The 20,788-nt window shown below is 32.0% G+C and overlaps 1 protein-coding gene across 2 annotated transcripts in view; it reads right to left on the reverse strand.

Annotated features, from left to right (window-relative positions):
* The window catches only part of LOC118181627 (structural maintenance of chromosomes protein 6-like), a 144,878-nt gene that overhangs the window by 114,666 nt on the left and 9,424 nt on the right, over positions 1-20,788 (reverse strand). Inside the window, exons 2-6 of one of the 2 annotated variants that reach the window (XM_035350789.2) lie at positions 19,031-19,110; positions 10,228-10,339; positions 9,090-9,195; positions 6,607-6,743; positions 1,307-1,368 (exon numbers count right to left, since the gene is read on the reverse strand). In XM_035350789.2, coding sequence (XP_035206680.2) covers positions 1,307-1,368; positions 6,607-6,743; positions 9,090-9,195; positions 10,228-10,339; positions 19,031-19,099 — 486 coding nt within the window. In that variant the 5' untranslated portion in view covers positions 19,100-19,110. The remainder of the gene's footprint in view (positions 1-1,306; positions 1,369-6,606; positions 6,744-9,089; positions 9,196-10,227; positions 10,340-19,030; positions 19,111-20,788) is intronic. The other variant, XM_035350790.2, reaches the window with a different exon arrangement.

The following is a 20,788-nucleotide window of genomic DNA, read 5'->3' on the forward strand; positions in this document are numbered from 1 at the left end:
AAATCATACATGCATAAAAAATATAGAATAATATAAAATAGGTAAAAATGAAGCTACCAAAAAAATTAAAAACAAAAAGACAAATATTTACCAAAAAATAATACAGTCAAAAGTCGTTAATCCGGACTCGTCGGGACTTCGGCGATTCCGGATTATAGATCATCAGTTTAAATCTGGTAATATGGCATGCAGAAATTATAAAATTAAAAATATGAAACCGTAATTTATGAAATAAAGAACAATTATGATCTAAAGGGTATCAAAATTTACAAAAAAAAAAAAAAAAGCTTAATATTTGTTTGTTTACTTTATTAAACATTTCTTTCAATGTAAGTTGTTTAAGTTGCTTCGTTTTTTATGTGATAATACATTCGCTTTAATTCTATAAACAGACATAATTTCTTGTTCAGTTACAAAGAGCCGCTGTTCATGTCCTATAATTGCTGTGTCGAGAATACTGACTAATTTGTCAATCGAAATTTTTTCGTTTTCAATAACCTCTGTGTCACTTTCTTCTCTATCGGAAGCGAATTATAATGACGAGGAATTTGATTTAAATCATATCAAAGACAGAGTGCATCGAGATGAAATACTACATTTAGTAAGGAATTATAAGCCAAATAAAATAAAAACATCTGCCCTGAAGATAAGGATAGTGCTCACAGATCAACTTCCAATTCATTGTGCACCGCAGCATTAAAGATAAACAAACTGTAGATAAACAAACATTAAAGTTTAGATAAACAAAGGATATGCCTTTATCCATTTTTTGCAGTAATTCCACTTTTTGTTTAATGGACTTCGAAACATACTTTCACTTTGTAGATCCTTTACATATTAGTAAATATATATCAGAAATTCTATTTGACATAATCGAAAGTTCAAGCATACTTTTATAAAATTGCTCTAACAGTCTGCAAAAAATAATAAGCCGAATCCAATTCGAAGATTAAGGAACAACGCAATCTGCAGCATTAACTGAATTAGATAATTTTAGCTTAGCTTGTACCGACCGTTATACATTAAACGCGCATTCATAAATGTATTTTGCGCACGCGTACACGCATATTCGCAGCCGTAAAAGTCTTACGCGACGCATGCGCAGAAAGTTTGTAGCTTTGAGGTCCGGATTATGGGTGTCCGAATTAACGACTTTTGACTGTAATAATGATATCATCTAACTCTGCCTGCCATGAAATATTCAACAACATGTGCAATACCCATATATGTAAACATAAAATAGATTTAAAAAGCACTAATTCAGCAAAATTTCTACAAAATATTAGAAAAATAACAGAATTCTTACATGAATATCCATATATGTCAAAATATCATTCAAATCTTCTTTAGATTTTGATATGACAATGCCTATAATTTTAGAAATAAAATTCAATTACAATAGTTTCAAAAAGCTTTCAGTTCTAAATTTATAGCAGGCAATTCGGCAATCAATCACAAACGTCATATCAATCCCAAACTGTTTTAATGATATGTGATTTACATTCTCAGCACAGCTATAACACACAATAAACATTATCTATAATAACAAAAGAAAGGGTCTGCATGTTTTCATAAGGAACAAGAACGTTCATTTAACAAGCTGCAATGTATTAAAAAAAAGGATCTATTTGATACACATACTTTGTTGCTATGCTAAGTCATCTAGTGATTAAATATGTAGAGATATACAGAAAAATGATGCAGAAAATAAAGCCTTACAGAGTGAATCATCTAACTTTTTTAAACCAAACAGCCAGACACTTGCAATTTACTGCATTCACTGGAAATAGCTGGACTCACTGATCATTTAGCTACCTCATCACTGAAATGTCCTGACATTGTCCAGGGTGTTCAAATCAAAGCATTGTCCAGGGTGTGCCATAGAAGATGATTGATATTACACTCATAGAAAGGAGGAGAACACATACAAACAACCAAACACTATACAGGAATCTCTGTATAAAGTCTGACTGTTTGTCCTGTACCCGGAATTTGGACTAGCAGTCAGTGTCCATTGACCACTAGATCACTTAGGGCAACTCTTTAAAAAAGTTCTTCTCAATTTCCTAATAAGAAATAAAATTTCAAAGTAACATATAAACTGCAATTCTGTATAACTATCTAAGATTTACTTTAGTGACCTTAGATGTCTTTAATATTTTAATATTTTTCTCTTTATGTCATTTTACTTGAAAAAAAAAAAGAGCAGACTGAAATGCTTAAATGTTTGAAACAAATATTTTTAAATTAAGCTTTAATTTTATCTAATGGTAAAGATTTAACTTTATCAGCTGAAAAGAGTAGATATTATTTGAATTTAAGAAACACAAAATATTTGTAAAATTTCTTAATACGCCAAACATTTTCAATTCAACATTTTCAAGTCTTTTAACATGCTGACTGCCGCATGCATTTTACATAGTTTGCATGACGCCAACATGAATTTTTTATTAACCCTTTAACTGTCAAGTTATTTTGATGATTTGGGTACACAAATTGTCAAATTTTTTTATTGGAAAAACCAAATGTAGCCGAAATAAACATCTCCCGATATATATTTGGGTACAACAATACGATGCACTCAAAAAAAAATTACCCCGAGAAATACTCGGGCGTGACATTTTCGAACACCAGTGCTGTGGCCGAGATAATCTCGGGCATGACAGTTACAAGGTTAAGTGATGTACATTATGTTGAAATAGTATCTACAGAAGATAAGCTGAGTTATACAAGGTCGCAAAAAATGTTCTTGCCATTTCTGATATGACATTGGAAGAGTGAACCCCAACATAAAAATAGTCGCCAAACCTGGCGATGACATGGTTAGGATGGGAGTTCAGACACTGACATAGAGTATAAAAGCACATTGCATCGGTACTCCAAACAGAACTCAGCAGCAACTGATGGAAATGAATGCATCGAAGGTGCTTGTTTAGAGTTGTTTGCTGTATAATTTTAAAGTCGGCCTGACAGCAGCAGAATCAAGTCACCGAATTTGCCAGGCTTTTGGGGATGATGCCATTAATGAACGAACCACTAAGAGATCCAGAAGTTCAAGTCAGGCGATATGTCTCTTAGTAATGCATTTTGCAGAGGTTGGCCACAAGGGCTGAACAATGAGACCTTGAGAGCAACCATAGAGAGTGACAGTAGACAAACATGTAGTAAGCTTGCTGCACACTTCCAGGTATCTGATGAAATGATCAGACTCCATTTACACCACATAGCAAAGGCATACAAGCTGAGCTAGTGGGTACCCCACTTACTGTCCGATGCAAACAAGCAACAGCCTGTCAGTTTTTAAAAACCTTATTTAAAAATTTATTAGTACCAATATTTAATCTAATTATGTATTTTCACTATTGATTGTGTCTCCAGTCACTGGTGGCCCCCATGGCACTATAGCCGAGTGCTGCCCATCAGTGACCCCGACGGGAATCAACATTCTAAAATCTTTTAGATCCTTATATAATGCTACAACGCATTTATCACCCAGGAGCTGCCATTTAGAGACAAAAGGAATTTACTTTATTTCCCATGCAGTCTGACAAATAGGTACACTCCAAATTATTGCCATTTGACATTTACTATACAGTAAATTGTTTTTTTAATAAAGTGTATGGTCACCTCTGACAGAAATGCAAGCTTTGCTGCATTTCATGACATCACGATTACATAGAATTTATCAAACTGTTGATCAACTTTTGTAAAACTGTACATCACTATTTTGAAAGTGCTTTTTTTAGATACTGAAGAATCCAAGCAGACATTCAGCATACTGCAGTTAAATGACCTAAGGCATTTCACGAACATTCAATTGAACTCAGGTTTAGTCAAGCTGGTGAATCTATTTTAGTGATATATTATGTTTCTAAGTACTATGGTGATCACTCACTGCAATGAGGATCTCCAGCATTATATTCTGAAACCAGAAATACTCTAAGCCAGGGGTTCTCAACCAGTGGTACGCAAGAGAAAAATAGGTGGTACGCAAAGAACCAAAGTATTTTTAACTATTAAATTAAAAAATTACTTCCCCAATATCCTGCATTACATACCCCAAAATTTCATATTTTGTAACACTTTAAATGAATTTTTGATTAAGAAACTCAACGATTTCAAAGCGAGCGATGGCAACACTGTACAAAAAAAAAAAATTTTATCTCCAGTGCGCTAAACTATCTATCAGAAATACTAAGGATATGCTCTTTTTCAATATTTTGGGATACTGCTGTTGAATTGAATTTTATGGTTTAAGTGAAAAGAAAATGATATTTAATAAAGGTAACACACAAAACGCTAAAAAAAAGTCCCTTTGGACGTAATATAAAATCTGAAACTTTCATAATTTTTTTTTAAATATTTCTATTGAGAAATTGAAAAATAATCATTGCAAAATGTAGTAGTGGTACAAAAGGTTTTCAATTTTTGTTTAGATGGTTTGCGTTAGTCAAAAGGTTGAGAACCGCTGCTCTAAGCAGATGAGAATTATTTCTTGCTAATCATCCATTAGCAAGAAATCTGTAGCAATAACATACATAAACAGCCTTATCTAAGGTTCCAAAATCTTGTCAACATAACTGATTTCAAAACTTTCATCACAGACATGCAGCTCAGTGCAGTGTTTTTGATTTTTGATTCCACCTAAAATCAAGAAACAACTATATGTGGAAGGAGATCTTCCATGAACAAGGAAAGACAGGCAGCATGTTCCTCATTCCCACCAAATCAGAACATATATAGTATCATAGTTTCAGGCTATATCTGAATTTATTAGTAAATACTACATGAGTTCATACCTTTAGACACTGTTGAACATGATAACGACCCCCTTAAATTGGCCTGTCTGGAAGATGGAGTGTGTACAATACAAATCATCGGTTTTCTTGCATAAAATCCAATGTTATGAAGCATTCGTGCAGCATTAAAATGCATGGTTTTTGAAATGATAATGACAGAAAATCATCTTCAAATGCAATTGTTGATTTTGGCTGCCTCAACCATGTTGTCTACTAACTGATTCACTGCTTTAAAAGCAGAACCTGGTTCTTTATATAACATTTTGACAGCATGATTGCCATTTGTAACCTCTATTTTTGTCCACTTTGAGCTATACACAATGACTAAGACTAACTTAAAACCACATTAACTTTAAACACCACCACACACTCAAATTCCAATACACATTCACTGCACAACACATTGCCAATTGCCTAATTTGCATATTTCATGCATTAACCTATGTGTAGCAGCCTAATTTTGCATTCAGTGGCAGATAATTCACATAAATAATTACACAATTGAACAATGGTTAAAACGTTAAGCAGTGAGCATTCTTGTTTCTTTCTTTTTCAGTTTATCCTTTAATGTTGATGAGTTAGGTACCTACATTCAGAATATTTTTTCTCTTGCACACTGAATGAATAACATAATAAATTCACTTAATAAAACAATAAAACATTATATGTTTTTTTAATTTTTAAAAATTTTAATGGTAAACTCTTCTTTAAACTGGGGTTTTCATATGGAAACTGGGGTTTTCATATTGCTTCCCAAACCCCTCCAGATAATTTGTGCAAACTACAAGAAAACCTACTGCAAGTTATCTTATGCAGCAAAAGAATTCACTTTTTCATATATCTTTTATTGCAAATTCAGGATCCATAATAAATTGCTAACCAACAAGTATAATTAATGCAATTTCAAAATAAAAGCTTATAAAGTATTTAATTTAAACATTAATAGCTTGCAAACAGAAAGGCATGTACAAAATATAAATAAATAAAAATATTAAATTACGTCCAAAGAGGCATTTTTTAAATTTTTTCTGTTACCTTTATTTACTTAATATCACATTCTTCACACTTAAACCATAAAATTCAGTTCAAGAGCAATATCGCAAAATAGTTTTAATCTAGCATATCTTTCAGATACGCAGTCTTATGTACTGGAGATAAAAATGTTTTTTCTGTGCAACGTTGCCATTGCAGGCTTTAAAATCCTCGAGTCTGTTACTCAAAAATTCGTTAAAGATTTACAAAATATAAAATTGATGATAAAACAAATTCCAAATTTCAAATTTGGGCTTCCACATTCCCATATTCACAGTAGAGTTACGTCATTCAAAATTCGATGGCTTTATGTACCATTGTTTTATCACAATGTGAGAAATATACATACATTTATGCAGATTTATTATTATTTAATTTCTTCGAATATAATGCAGGACTCTAACATTTGTGGCAACAGTTTCAAAAGTGAAATGGACATTTATAATAAACTAACACAAAATCGCAATACGAAAACAATAGCCCTTCAGGGACAAAGCCCCTTTGGACTAAAAAAAAGAGGTTCATGATTAATGTAAAAGAGTCACTGTATTAATTATGTTTCATGATGACAAACTCACTAACTACATAAAAAATAAAAATTAGAAATATCACAATCATTAAATGAAACTTTACATATTCTCTCTAAAGTTTATTCTCAGTCGACTATATACTGCACGATTTCAGCAACCAATTAATAAAACTGGAGAATATTTATCCAATAACTTCTTTAAATTAGATGTAAACACTAACTGCTTTTCTAAAATATACAACTTACCAGTTTCTGACATTATTTTGTAGCTGTTGGAGTTATCAGTAGTGAAATGTCTTTCAACTATCACTTTGTTCCCATATTTTTCAGGCTCATAAGGTAAATCACCACAGTTTTTTAGAGTTACAGAAACTACTGCATTTCTAGCATAGGAAGACAAAATACATTTATTTATATCAAAATATTTTAATTTTGTAGTCTGATAAACAATAAATAAATATTAACAGTTATGTAATTGCAAATTATACTGTCGGCAGAAATTTCTGCATTTTAAAAATCTAGCCACCTGTAGCAACAATTTCTTAAAATTATATCTATCAGGAGGAGGATATACAGAAGCACATTTTAAAAACATTATAAAGTTTTCTTTACTTTTATACAGTTTAATATTAACAGCTTTTATTTATAGAAATTACTGCTTATGTTTTTGTAGAAGTGTTCAGTAGCTATTAGATATGCTTTTCAGAAAAATAACATGCATAATTTTAAAAAGATGCTAAAAAAATTTAAACAAGTTCTTTTAAACAGCGACACAGCATTCTTGTTAAAGTCAGAATGCACTATTTACTACAATAAGAAAAATAAAACTTTTGTTCTCAGAGGACCTTGTTAAACTAAATACTTTCAAGATAAATTCCAAAATATACATTACATCAAGTAAAGTAAATAATTTCAATCTCAAAATCAGAGTAAGAGCCCAAAATACAGTGGATGGACAAAAATATGGAAACATCTTGTGAAATGCATGTTTGAAAAGAAAGATTGATTTTAATGAAATATGTAGGTGGCGCTGGCGTTTTTGACCACTGACGCCACCTATACAACTTCGTAAATGTGCTAAACAGTTCAGTTGTTGTCGGAGTACTGTTATGTGAGGTTGTCATTGCATTATGTCAGAGTTAACAGACTTCGAACGTGGGCAAATTGTTGGAGTACGTATGCTAGGTGCTTCCACAAGCAAGGTAGCCAAGGTGTTTAGTGTTTCAAGAGGTACTGTATCGAAGATTTATTCCACATATTTGAAAAGCGGAAAAACATGATCTGCTAAATCACACCGTAGACGAAAGTGTGTCCTGAGTGATCGTGACAGACGATCCTTAAGGGCAATTGTGATGAAAAATAAGAAGACCACAGCTGCAAAAATTACTGCTGAAATGAATGTTGTGTTACCGAACCCTGCGAGTACCAAAACAATTAGAAGGAAGCTTCATAAACAGGGAATTGCTGGCCGTGCTGCAATTGAGAAGCCACTCATCAGTGATGCTAATGCCCGTAATAGAAAAAGGTGGTGTTTAAGTCATAAAGCCTGGACTATAGAGCAGTGGAAGCGAGTAATATGGTCTGACGAGTCTTCTTTCACATTGTTTCCCACTTCTGGCCGAGTTTACGTCTGAAGAACGCCATCTCAAGCCTATAATACAGACTGCTTGTTGCCAAGAGTGAAACATGGCGGGGGTTCTGTTATGGTTTGGGCAGCCATATCGTGGTTCTCTGCTAGCCCCATGATAACTGTGTCAGGGCACATGACTGCCAAGACTTATGTGAACATTTTGGCCGATCAAGTTCATCCCATGGTACAAACTTTGTTCCCCGATGGTGCTGGTGTCTTCCAAGACAACAAAGCCCCAGTTCACACAGCTCACGTTGTCCAGGACTGGTTTTCTTAGCACGAGGATGAGTTGTCCCAACTCAACTGGCCACCACAGTCACCAGACCTGAATATTATCGAACCTTTGTGGTCTACATTGGAACGGAAAGTGCGTTCTCATTATCCACCGCCAACATCGTTATCTGAACTTGCCACCGTTTTGCAGGAAGAATGGTATAATATTCCCTTGGCAAACATACAGGAACTGTATTTATCCATTCCGAGAAGACTGCAAACTGTTTTGTAGGGTTTCCTACACCATATTAAGCAAAGAAACATGTTTTTTTAAAGGTGTTTCCATATTTTTGTCCAACCCCTGTACAACCAGGAGTAAAATAGTTGTTGAACTTAATTAAAGTTGTAGTACATGACAAATGTAACTTCAAAATACATTTCACAAATATTTATCATTAAATTAAATATTTTATGAAAATCAGCAACCTACTAATAATTAATAAGATAGTAAGTAAATTTAGGAAAATATAAATGAAGTTATTAGAACTATTTAAAAAACTGAAAAGATAAATTTAGATATTAATTTTATTCTACATTTTATCAAACTTCATACACAAGTTATTTTTCTTAAATAATTAATTAAATTTTTTCTTTTGTTTGTTAATTATTAATCAACTTTGACACATGCAACAATTATTTTTGATGATTAATTGGCAACTTAAATCCCAAAGCTAAATCTGTCTCAAAATTTTACTTCCTCAATGCTAACTTTTCTAATTTTTAATATTAATTAAAAATATTAATAATTAAATATGAAATTCAAAACAAAACTGTACAAAATTTATACCATAAACCCACAGTTTAAAAAACAAAGAGATATACTTACTTCTTGCCTTTTTTAACAAAACCTTTGACACTTGTACATCGTCCTGTTACACGTGATCTTCCTCCCAAAGCTAATATAATACCAGTTGCAACAGCACTTTTTCCACCTTAAGTATTAATTATTATTATTAAATTTGAGATAGAACAAAGTTATTATTATGCATATGCAGTCTTTTCAGATGCAGCTATAAAATGCTTAGAAGAGAGTTTAGAGCTAAAAAACATCTAATTGCTACAGGACAACAAACAACAACTGATTTTTTACAGACAGATATAGTATGCGTCAGCAATGCCTATCACTAAATTAATTGTGTTTTCTTATCTCTTAAAATAGTGCTAGTTTCAAAGTATTGTGGGTAATAAGTTTTAATAAGAAAGTATATCATTCTAATTGTTTTTCTTATCTTTAATTAAATGTATTTCTTATCTTTAAAAAGCATTTTGCAACAGTCAAAATGAGGTGACAGTATTATGTTTTGCTCCTAAAATATCAAATTGGTCTTCTGTATAAAACTGGCCTGTATATCCTACAATGGAAATGATCTAAATATGCTTTCTCATTAATAATTTTATACAAATTAAATGAAACTGCTACAGGAATATTAATAATTAGTTAAATGCTAAATGACATAGGAATGAATGATTAAGATACATGAATATTAATATCTAGCTATATGTTAAATATATTAGAAATGCATACTGGAGTTCTTACAAAAACAACAGCTTGCAGGCATAAAGTTATTAAGGCCATCATAAGCACAGCCCTCGGCTACTACCAGTATATTTTTATTCTAATTATTATTCTTAAGGCAATTAGTACAAATAAATGTTCCACAATGCTACAAAAGTCAAGGCTCAGAATTATGTTACACAAGCCCTAAGAGGTATAACTCCATGGAAAACAGCAAGGTGATAAACACACCAATCATTGAAAAATGAGTGCAATTTTTGCCTGCAACTCAATTTTCCTTCATTGTGAACACTTAAATTCATATATTATTATCTTGTTGTTTAAGAATATAACATTTGGAATTTGATTAACTATAGAAAAATATTAACTTTCATAAGTACTTTTCTAAGAAATGCTAGGAAAACTAAATTCCAGCATTAAAAATATATACTAATAAATTACAGCTTACTTCCATTGTCTCCAATGATAAAATTTACATGTGGCTCAAATTCAAACTTTAAATTATCATGACACATAAAATTTTGCAGTGATACAGATTCAATTACACCAAGTTTGGCAGCCTATAAAGAAATTACAATACAATAAAATTAGGTTAGAAATTAATAAAGAAGTAACTTCATAAAAGTTAAGAGTATGATTCAGCACATTTCTTTATAGTTTACAAGGAAATTAATTTCAACTATTTTGCAACTAAGATTATAAAAATTATCTTTTTTATAAGATTAGCTGAGAGCTACGTTTTTTCCAGAACAGAAGCAATAAAATTTATTTATAAGTGCAAAAACACTTTGCCAGATTATTTTATTTGATGTCTGCTTTGCATATATCCCCCCCCACATATAAGTTAAAAACTCTTACACTTATAACTCTATACTTCTTTCAAGGCATGTAAATACGATTTTATTCTCTACACACACATATACATATTTGTGCATATAAATAAATAACTAAATATGTGTCTGCATGTAGAAGTTGTTAATTTCCAATAGATCTAGATCACTGAAATCAATTAAACACAAAATCTCTAATACATTAACAAGTTGCTTTAATTAAATTAACTAATTCCTTTTTACATTTAACAGAATAACATTCAATTATTATGAATAGCATGGCATAAAACATGTAGCTGCAAATGCAAGTTTTGTGTACACAAGCTTTGTGCAAGTACTGGCAGCAAGGAGAAGCATGTCCATTTTTCCACCAGCATGCAAGAAGTGCTGGCGATATCACAGCTAAATCAGAGCCTCAACAGAAGCTCATTGCCTGTGCTGCCATCCAGCGGAGGTAACATAAGTACTCCCCCACAACTGTCAAAGGCACTGAAGCTAGAGATACCATGGATTAAAGTAAACTTTTTGCCTAGAGCAGGTAGTTGTCATATAAATGGGTGCAAATGATGTCTCTGATGGAGAGGACTCAGAATCATCAAAATGTTAGATAAAAAGGCTGGTTTAAGATAGTCTGTATTGATGACAGATTATCTACTGCTAAATTCTAGTGAAAGGTTTTATCATTATGGTCAAACACAAGGTAGATCGCCCAGACGGTATAGTGGTTAGGGTAGCCTACTACAGTACCGAAGGACCTGGGTAAGACATAGATGATTGTATATTTGGTACGGAATGGCAGCACTCTGAATATGTGGCGAGCCGAAAGTCCTCTCTTTTAGTACGACAAATCTACCAGTATTAATATAATAACTGGTCATTATATTATATATATAAAATAACTGATTATTATATTAGTGGTGGTAGATTTGTGGTATGGTATAAAATCAAGATATATATATATATATATATACTATAAGGCATTTCATATGTTTCATTGATGTCTGGGGCTATGCTACACTGTTTAAATGAAATTTTAAAATTCTTGCTGAAAATTTCAGGCCATAGTGGTTATGTATATATATATATATATATAAAGGATAATAATGCTTATCCACACAGAACTGCATTGACTACTGATAAATACTTGCTGGATATACTGGATTAAATGATATGATAATCAATAACAAAGTGCTCACATTCAAAATATCTATTGAAAAGTGACAAACACCATATAAATCTTCAAACTTAAATCCACAGAACACATTTGAAATAGGCCTGAAGGAGTAAATGTATATATTACAGCAGTTTAAAAATGAGGGTGATTAAACTAGATAAAAAGAATCAGTAATAATAAATTGCTGGGAATTAAAGATTTTTTTTCGGGGGGAGGGGTAAACCTTCTACTGTAAAGGTAATATCCTAGCTAATTTATTTAGAATGTAAATTCAAATTGCACATATGACAATGTTACGCCATTAAACAACATGACTACAAAGCGTTGAAAAAGATTATACTTCCCGAATAATATTGTTATAGACAACAAGGTTGACATTCAGGCATGATCCTAAATAAAATGACAATGTTCTGCTTGAAAATAAGCAAAATATTCAAAGGAGGAAAAAAATCAGTAGAAATCAAAAATCGAAACAGTGCCTCCTATGAAAACTAATGCACAGACATAAAAAAAACTTTTGACCAAAAGACAATGTGTTTAGACACAGTGATTCATTTTAATTGGATATCATAAAAAGTCTGTGTCAGAAAACACATCATTAGGAACAAGGCAATAATATTAGGAAGAACAAAACTGACTTCTTTTTGATATAAAGGTCCCTTCATCACATTGTTAAAAAATTTCTTAATCATTTAAACAAGGTTCTTGAAACTCATTGGATTTTATCATACTTTGTTTATTCACCAAACTTATTTCTGTGCTATTATGATTTCCAGGACACATACATAGAAAACAGCAAGAACAGATTAAACATAATACACATAACAGCTTATCAGCAATCATTTATGCATCTTGTCATTTTTCAAAGCAGTATACATATTCTACAGAAAGTTAATTTGAATAAATAAAAGTTGGTCATTCAATATAGTAATTCATTACACCTAACATCAATCTCATTTTTAAACTCTTGCACTATATAGACCAGTGGCATGCGGTCCATATGTGCATAGGTCCATATGTGCACTGCACACCCTGGCAAAATTATTAGAGACAATCATTTTCTGCATCTATCTTTATATGATATATAACAAGTATTATTTATAATATATTCAAATATTATATTGATTTGCTTGCTTGTATTCCCGCAAGTGCATGCGGTACTAGGTGTTGCACAATGTAGCACGTTTAAAAGCAAACGAACATAGGAAGTTTTGATGTGTACGGACTGCACACTAATAGAAAATCACACTTTATATGTATGGGCTACTGGAGAAGCACAGCATACTAAAGCACTGAGGTAAGTGCAGCTATTTTTCCTGCACTTAGCATTCAGAATCATCCGAAGGTACAGTTTATTAAGCGTTGTATTAGAGTGGGTACTTACGTGCTTTTGGTTTTTTAACTGATTAACTGGCCATACGATTTTGCAGACAGTTAATGTTTAAATTTATATATTGTAAGATTTTGTTTTTATAGAAATATAAAAGAAGTATTTCATCAATATAAAGGGAAATGTTTTAGTGTGGTAAAGCAATTTCGGTGATGTATTATATTTATAGAAATAATTCACTGAAAAACAATTTTGTTTTGTTAGACAAAAAAGAAACGAATTTTAACAGAACAGTCCAAATTTTACCATTCATTGTGTCTTACAGACAGTATATAAGTTATTTATCTGTCTAACACCATATCCCTGGTTTCGTTTTTAAAAATTGTCAAGATGTTTTTCGCAGAATATATAATTTCCAAATGTTAAAAACAATTAATAAATATAGTTTAATCTACAGACCGAACAAGAAACAGTTCGTTCTATTGTGCCAGGGTACAGTGAAATCCTCTGCACGTGGAATAGACGTTCGGTTTGTCAGCACCAATGAGTATCCTGATGACTCATCCTGATGTCATCAGGCTGATGATGAAGCACTGCAGCGGCGGGCGCCGCATGGTGCTACGTTTGCTGAAAATATAAGTTTTCCGTGGAAGCCTGAAGCGTTGCTTTTTCGCCGCCGATATAACACCATACAACACAAGACATGATTTTTGCTTCAGTGCTAGTAAAATTCTCGTAAGTTTAGCTGTTTTTATAGTTACACCTTGACTACTCGTAGGTAAATATTTTATTTATTGTATTCTTTAAATTTATATTCATAATAAATAATCCATTTCAGAATAAAGAACTCAGATGTCTCAATAATTAAAGATTTATTGGAAAATCCATTTTCGAGACGAGACGTTACTACAAAAAACGAAATAGTTAAATTAAGTAGACCGATGCCGGATATTATTCTATCACAAAACGTTAAGATTAAAGGACAACAGTGTGTACAACATTTTCAAAAATCTATGCATGAAAAATTTAAATGGTTAACCGATTGTAGTGAATTGAATAAGTTATACTGTTGGCCATGTTACTTTTTGTTATAATTGAAAAGGACAAGAATGTTTGGACAAAACAAGGCTACAGTGATTTAAATCATCTCCATGAAGCTGCAAAGAAACATGAAAAAACACAATTTCACATAAATGGTGTAATACTATTAAAAACATTTGGTACCGCCAGGATCGATTTAATGTTAGATAAACAAAAGGCTTCATTGATTGTTCAACACAATGAAAAAGTAACAACAAATGGAAATATTCTCAAGAGATTAATAGATGTAGTTTGTTACTTAGCAAAACAAGAAGATGCATTTGGTGGACACAATGAGAATATAAATTCCCTTAATCGAGGAAATTATATAGAATTAATAACTTTAATTAGTAAATATGATGACCTTTTAGCAACCCATCTAAGAACTGCAACTTATTTTTTGGAACCTCTAATAGAATACAAATTGATATTATTGCATCGATAAAAAATATTGTAATTTCAGAAATTAGAAATAAGGTAAAAAAAATGCCATTCGTTGCTATTATGCTGGATGAAACATCTGACATAGCTCACAAATCGCAATTATCGGTTGTGCTACGGTGATTATTCAGCGGAAGCTTTGTGTAATATTGTGCAAAAAACAATTTTGAGTTGGGGGTGTGAGAATAAACTGATTGCTGAAATATACAATGGGGCGGCATTCATGGCAGGAGCATTGAATGGGACACAGAAAAAAGTAAAAGACATTTCCCCAGAAGCTATGTTTGTGCTTTGTTGCACACATGTACTTAATTTAATTCTGTCACAATCTGTATTGTTTATAAAAGATTGTAAATTATTTTTTGCAACAATTTCTGGCATAGCCTCATTTTTTTCGGTGTCTACAAAAAGAAATCATGATTTAAATGAAATTATTAAAAGAAAATTTACAAAACTAGCTACGACACGTTGGAACTATTCATCTCGTTTGGTAAATACCATAAAAAGCGAAAGGCAAGGTCTATCTGATTTATTTGAAAATATTATTGAGAATCCAGAAGGCTGGGATAACAATACAATTAATATTGCAAAGAGTTATCGCATGTTGTTTGAAGAATTTAACGGTAATTTTTCTCCTAAATATTTTTGCCAGAGTGTTTAGTTATACTGATGTTCTATTTGATATTTTACAAAAAACTAACTTAGATATAGCATATTCTATCAAAAAGTAGAGGAAGTGAAAGATGCAATTCAAAACATGTGAACTTCTGTTGCATTTGATGAAGTTTATGAAGACACTATTTCTGAAGTGGGTCCAACAAATTTAAAAAAACGTCATGTAAATTTACAAAACTCAAGTGTAGACCAAGACCAACATTTTAAAAATTCATATTATGAAATAATGGACACTATTTATTGTCAGTTAGATGTCTGTTTTAAAAAATTAGATTCGCTCAAATTTTGTGAACTATTTAATTTCGGTTTTTTTAAGAAATATCAAAGTAAATTTCCGGATAAATGCCTTAATTCGTTAAAGAACGCTTATGCAAAACATTTCCATTTTGTAAAGCTAACCAATGAATTATGCGTTCTTTATCGTAGTGAGTCATACCACGAAATGAATTTATCAAAACTTATTCAGCATATAATGCTGAATGATTTGACAGATACCCTAAGTGAAGTAAATAAATTGGCACATTTAATTTGTACAGTTCCATTTTCAACTGCTTCGGTGGAGAGATAATTTTCAGCATTGAAAAGAGTAAAAAATTATGCACGCAATACAATGAGCCAGGATCTAAATTTATCTCTAATAGCAATAGAAAAAGAAATGTTACACTTATTACAGTCAAAACGAGAGTTTTATGATCATGTAATTGATGATTTTGTTAATTTCCATTTCAATAATGTGGATAGACATATGGATTTTGTGTATAAATGAATAATAAAAAGTTAAAGGAGTGTTTAATGTACATTTATATGGTTTTATTATTATTATTGTTCTTCTCTGCACACCCTGCATGAAAACCTACCGCACACCACTGGTATAGACAGCATACACCTACAAAAACCCCTATAATAAGGATTAAAAAAAAAAAAGTTGTAATGGGAAAATGGAATTAACTTCACCAAAATCTTCTAAACGCTTTTGTTATCCATATCAGAGCTTAAAACAAAACGTACATAGGAGTATGAGGGACAGACTATACTTTATACTATCGGTACTTTTCTGTTTTGTCGGCGCAAACCATAATGTCACCAATAATGGTACAACTGATGCCAAACAGAATATCTTCACTGGTAACCTTTTACGCTTTATTTTCAAAACAACTCGCAGCCATTTCTTATCAGATTGATTGTTTCTTTTAATACTGGCATACAATTACATAAAAATTTTACAAAAGATAGTTAAATTTTATACCCTAAGACCATTTGCGGTGATTAAGTCTTATGTCATTTTACAAATTTATTGTCTTTATTTATTGGCTTTTTACAAAATTTTAAATCATATTACTATGTTTATGCCTTCAGAAAAAAATTCTTAGAACTAAAATTTTTGTGTATACTGTATGCTGCCGCAACAGTCTGCTTGACGAGATTTGCACCGGCAAAATGAAAAAGTACCATAATATTCATATATTACACTCTTTTATACTGTATTTTCATGCTTCCATGAATGTAAAACATTATCATTAAACAATCAGAGGGTCATAATACACTGTTTAAGGATCATACTTAGAAAAACCAATCTTCAAACTAGTCTTTCTAAAGCTTCAGTTCTTCTTGATTCATATTTGGATGTTAAAAGTTCATTTCATATGACAATAAGTAAACTTTATTTATTATTTTATATTTATCAAGAGAAACAAAGCATTTATTTTAAACAAAATTTCATTAAAATATCTTGCATTTTTAGTCATTTTATTTCTAACAACTTAATCTTGAACCCAGTATAATTTACACTTGATGGAAAGAATCATATAACTGTTCTTATGCTTTAGAATCCTTACACAATTTAGTATGGTATTCATACATATATATATATAGACATATTTTCCCTTAAGGTAAGAAGATAAACGTATGCACCCACAACCATATCTATACATATCAGTATTCAACAAATACATTCTTTGGTTAGGGGAAAAAAAAAAAAAAAAAGCATCATGAAGAAAGTGATTGCTTTTATTAGACAGGTAGTGAACAGATTAAAAATTCAAAGCCATAGGACCCATCAGTGGCTAGCAACTGCACATTGAATGTTGTAAACCCCCCCCCTCACAGTGATGCATGCTTGTAAATGTTGAGGAAAGGAGAGATAAAGATTCCTAATCCCATCTTGCAAGACATTCTGCCAGACATTCCTTAAATGGTACTCCAGATCTGCAATGTTTTGGGTTTCCCGAATCTGGTGTCACATCCCATATTTATTAAATTGACAAAAGATCTGGTGACCTTTCTGGCCAAGGAAGCGTATCAACAACTCGAAGACAGTCAGAGATATGCAACCATATGGGATCTAGCATTATAATGTTGGAAAATGGTTTGAGGATGACAAGCCATGAAGGATAACACAAATGGCCATATGATGTCATCAGCATATCATCAAGCTATCAAAGTTGTATGCAGGATAACTACAGTCAACCTGCTGTCATAAGAGATAATACCCCACACCATCACACCAAACCTAAAACCTGCTTCTGTAAAACAAAGGCTCCTCCATCCATGGACTCGAAGGTCATCAGTTCCAAGACTGAAGTGGGATTCATTGTTGAATAGTAAGCAATGTCAACTGGTCTGACACACCACATCAGATGATGCTATTGCATATTGGGATTAAAAGCAGATATCTTAAAAGATCTCAGTGAATGCAATTTGCTTCAGCCAAGCAACATGAGATGGTAAAAAGTGCCATGGATGGTATGGAAGAGGAGGTAGTACGTTGGATAGCAGACGATGCCATTGGGGTAGTTCAGGACTGTTCAACAATCACCCGATTTTGCCTCATCCATACACCTTCACCTTCCACAGCATTGATTTCATCAACAAGTACCTTGTCCAACATTTTTGCTCAGCCCTGTCCCTATGGTGCAGGTGGCGGCCTGTAGTTCAGTATAAACAGCCTGCTTCACACTTCTCTATCATTGAAGATTGTCATCTAATTATCTTTAAAGTCTTCGACATCGTTGCAATATCGTATTATTGGTTGTATCCCCAAGGAACTACAATGTTGACAACAGGAAAAAATAAACTATGCAGTCTTTATCTGCTATACAATGTTAGCTTATGAGGTATTTCTCCCGCCTTTGTGCTGTAGTGGTCTACACGCTGAGCACATATTCAGAGGTCTGTGGTTTGAGTCCAAGCAAAGGCATTGCTCATTGCTCATTTTTCAAGTCTCCTGCTCCAATTAATTTCATGTCTCTACAGTGACGCCTGAACTAAACAGGTGGTGGATGATGATTCTCCTCACCCAAGATTTGGTGATTGGGTCCCCTAAAAAACCCAGTCGCCTATTAAAAGGGGGAGTATATAAGGTATTTCTCCAGGCTGGATGCTATTATGTCTTATAATTTCGATTTTGGGAAACTATGGATTTTTAATTTTACCAGCCACTAAAACGTTGTAGTACACTACAACATTTTAGTGGCTGGTGACACTAACACCAGCCACTAAATGTTGTAATACACTGGAAACAATGAAACCAGCATATCTATTCTGCTCAAACTGAGGAAGATCTCTCAGATCCATGACGTCCATCTCCAGTGGATCCCATCACATCTTAATATTGGTGGTAATGAGGTTGCTGATATATTAATTTCACATATAATAAATTCTAACTTCAAAATCTTATTACTACAACCAACTAAACAAATACAGTCAAGGGATTTAACACTACCTGAAGCAGACAATACCGCTTTGCACCACGTACACTTTCACTAGCGTTACAAGGTCTTCTTTTACTCATGTTCACTCCATCTATATTTGAAATATAAAAAGTGTGCTTTTTTAATACTAATTATAATAAAAGGCCTTTCACAAGCATTTATTAAAGAGTAGCAAATGCAACAACTTAAAAAAAGGGGGAATTTTTTAATTATGAGAAGTTTTAAGATGATATTAAATTTTAAATAATTATAATTCATGTTTAGAAATTTTTAAAACTACATCAAAATACCTAAAGCAGTGAAGATTTAAAAAATAATAATGAGAAGGATGCCATTTCACATTTTTTTTTTTTTTTTTTTAAGAATTTTATATGAATGATTTTTGCTGTTAATAATTTTGTTACAAGACATTCATTCTTTCAGCATGGTTCTTACTGAATTCTTCATCTCAAGCTAACTTTAAAAGTTCAGTGGAGGCTGAAAATTATGATGTAATTTAAACAGCTAACCCTTGTGAGTTTTAGATAAATAAGGCAAGTAAAAATGACTAAGCATAAAACAGAGAATTTAACAAGGAATTAACCAAAAACGATATAACAGATTACAGTATTACATTAGGTACTTAAAACAACAATTCACATTCAACTCATTTAATTTTAAAAACTACAGAAAAGTTCTTTCATGGGAAACATTCTAAATGTTTAGTACAGGCAACCCACCAAGTTACACATCACAAAGCATGTAAATAAAAAATAAATAAATAAAATTCAAAAATAATAGACCACCCTGTCCATACTTTTATAAGGATAAAAAAATTTTAACGAATGCATAAGAGCTTTTTATTTATTTATTTATTTTTAGCAAGGGGTGAATATTTAATTCAAATTTTCATAAACAGATTATACTGCACTAAAATACTGATAGACATTTTGAGCTGTACAGTATAACTGAGGAATGTAATTTATGTTAATACAAAATACACTTTTACATACTTCAGAATGGTATAATAGTTCATACCAAATTTACAAAGTTAAATTACATAAACACCAGAAATTCAATCATATTTACTAATTTAAAAATTTTTGTTAACATACATTCATGGTTAGACATTCATACAGAGAAATACATACAACTACAAATAATTCCACTGGAATAGTACCATGAAATACTTGCATTTCTTGGACAGTTGTCTATGTTATACCACCTATTCTGAGACTTATACAAAAGGCACTTTCTTACTATTTTTGCATTATACTACATTAAAACTGAGGTTTTCAAAAATACACATAATTTTTTATTTATTACGCATCAAAACTGTTTTCTTAGGATAAGATTAGATCAGCGGTTCTCAGCCTTTGACTAACATGTACCGTCTAAACAAAAATTGAAAACCTTTAGTACCACCACTACAAAGTACTACTACCACCACCACTCTTGAACAAAGTTCAGATTGCAGTTAAATTTACGACTTAAGACTTTACGATTTTAAGATTTTAGACGATTATTTTTACGATTTTAAGACTGCAGTGAAATTTACGAGTGTTAGAGAACTAACACTCGTAAATTACCACCTACTTTTCTCTTGCGCACCACTAGTGGTACGTGAACAAAACTAGTGGTACGTGTACCACTGGTTGAGAACCCCTGGATTAGATTATTTAGTCATAGCAAAGCATACTAGAGCTAAAAGAGATTTTATAAATATTAAACCTTAGATGATACATAAAAGTCCTTTTTATACTAAAATATGCCTATTTAAAAAAATTAAA

Source organism: Stegodyphus dumicola, chromosome 1 (genome assembly GCF_044657685.1).
Source record: "Stegodyphus dumicola isolate Sdum_Otavi_A_Nest chromosome 1, ASM4465768v1".
NCBI lineage: Eukaryota > Metazoa > Arthropoda > Arachnida > Araneae > Eresidae > Stegodyphus > Stegodyphus dumicola.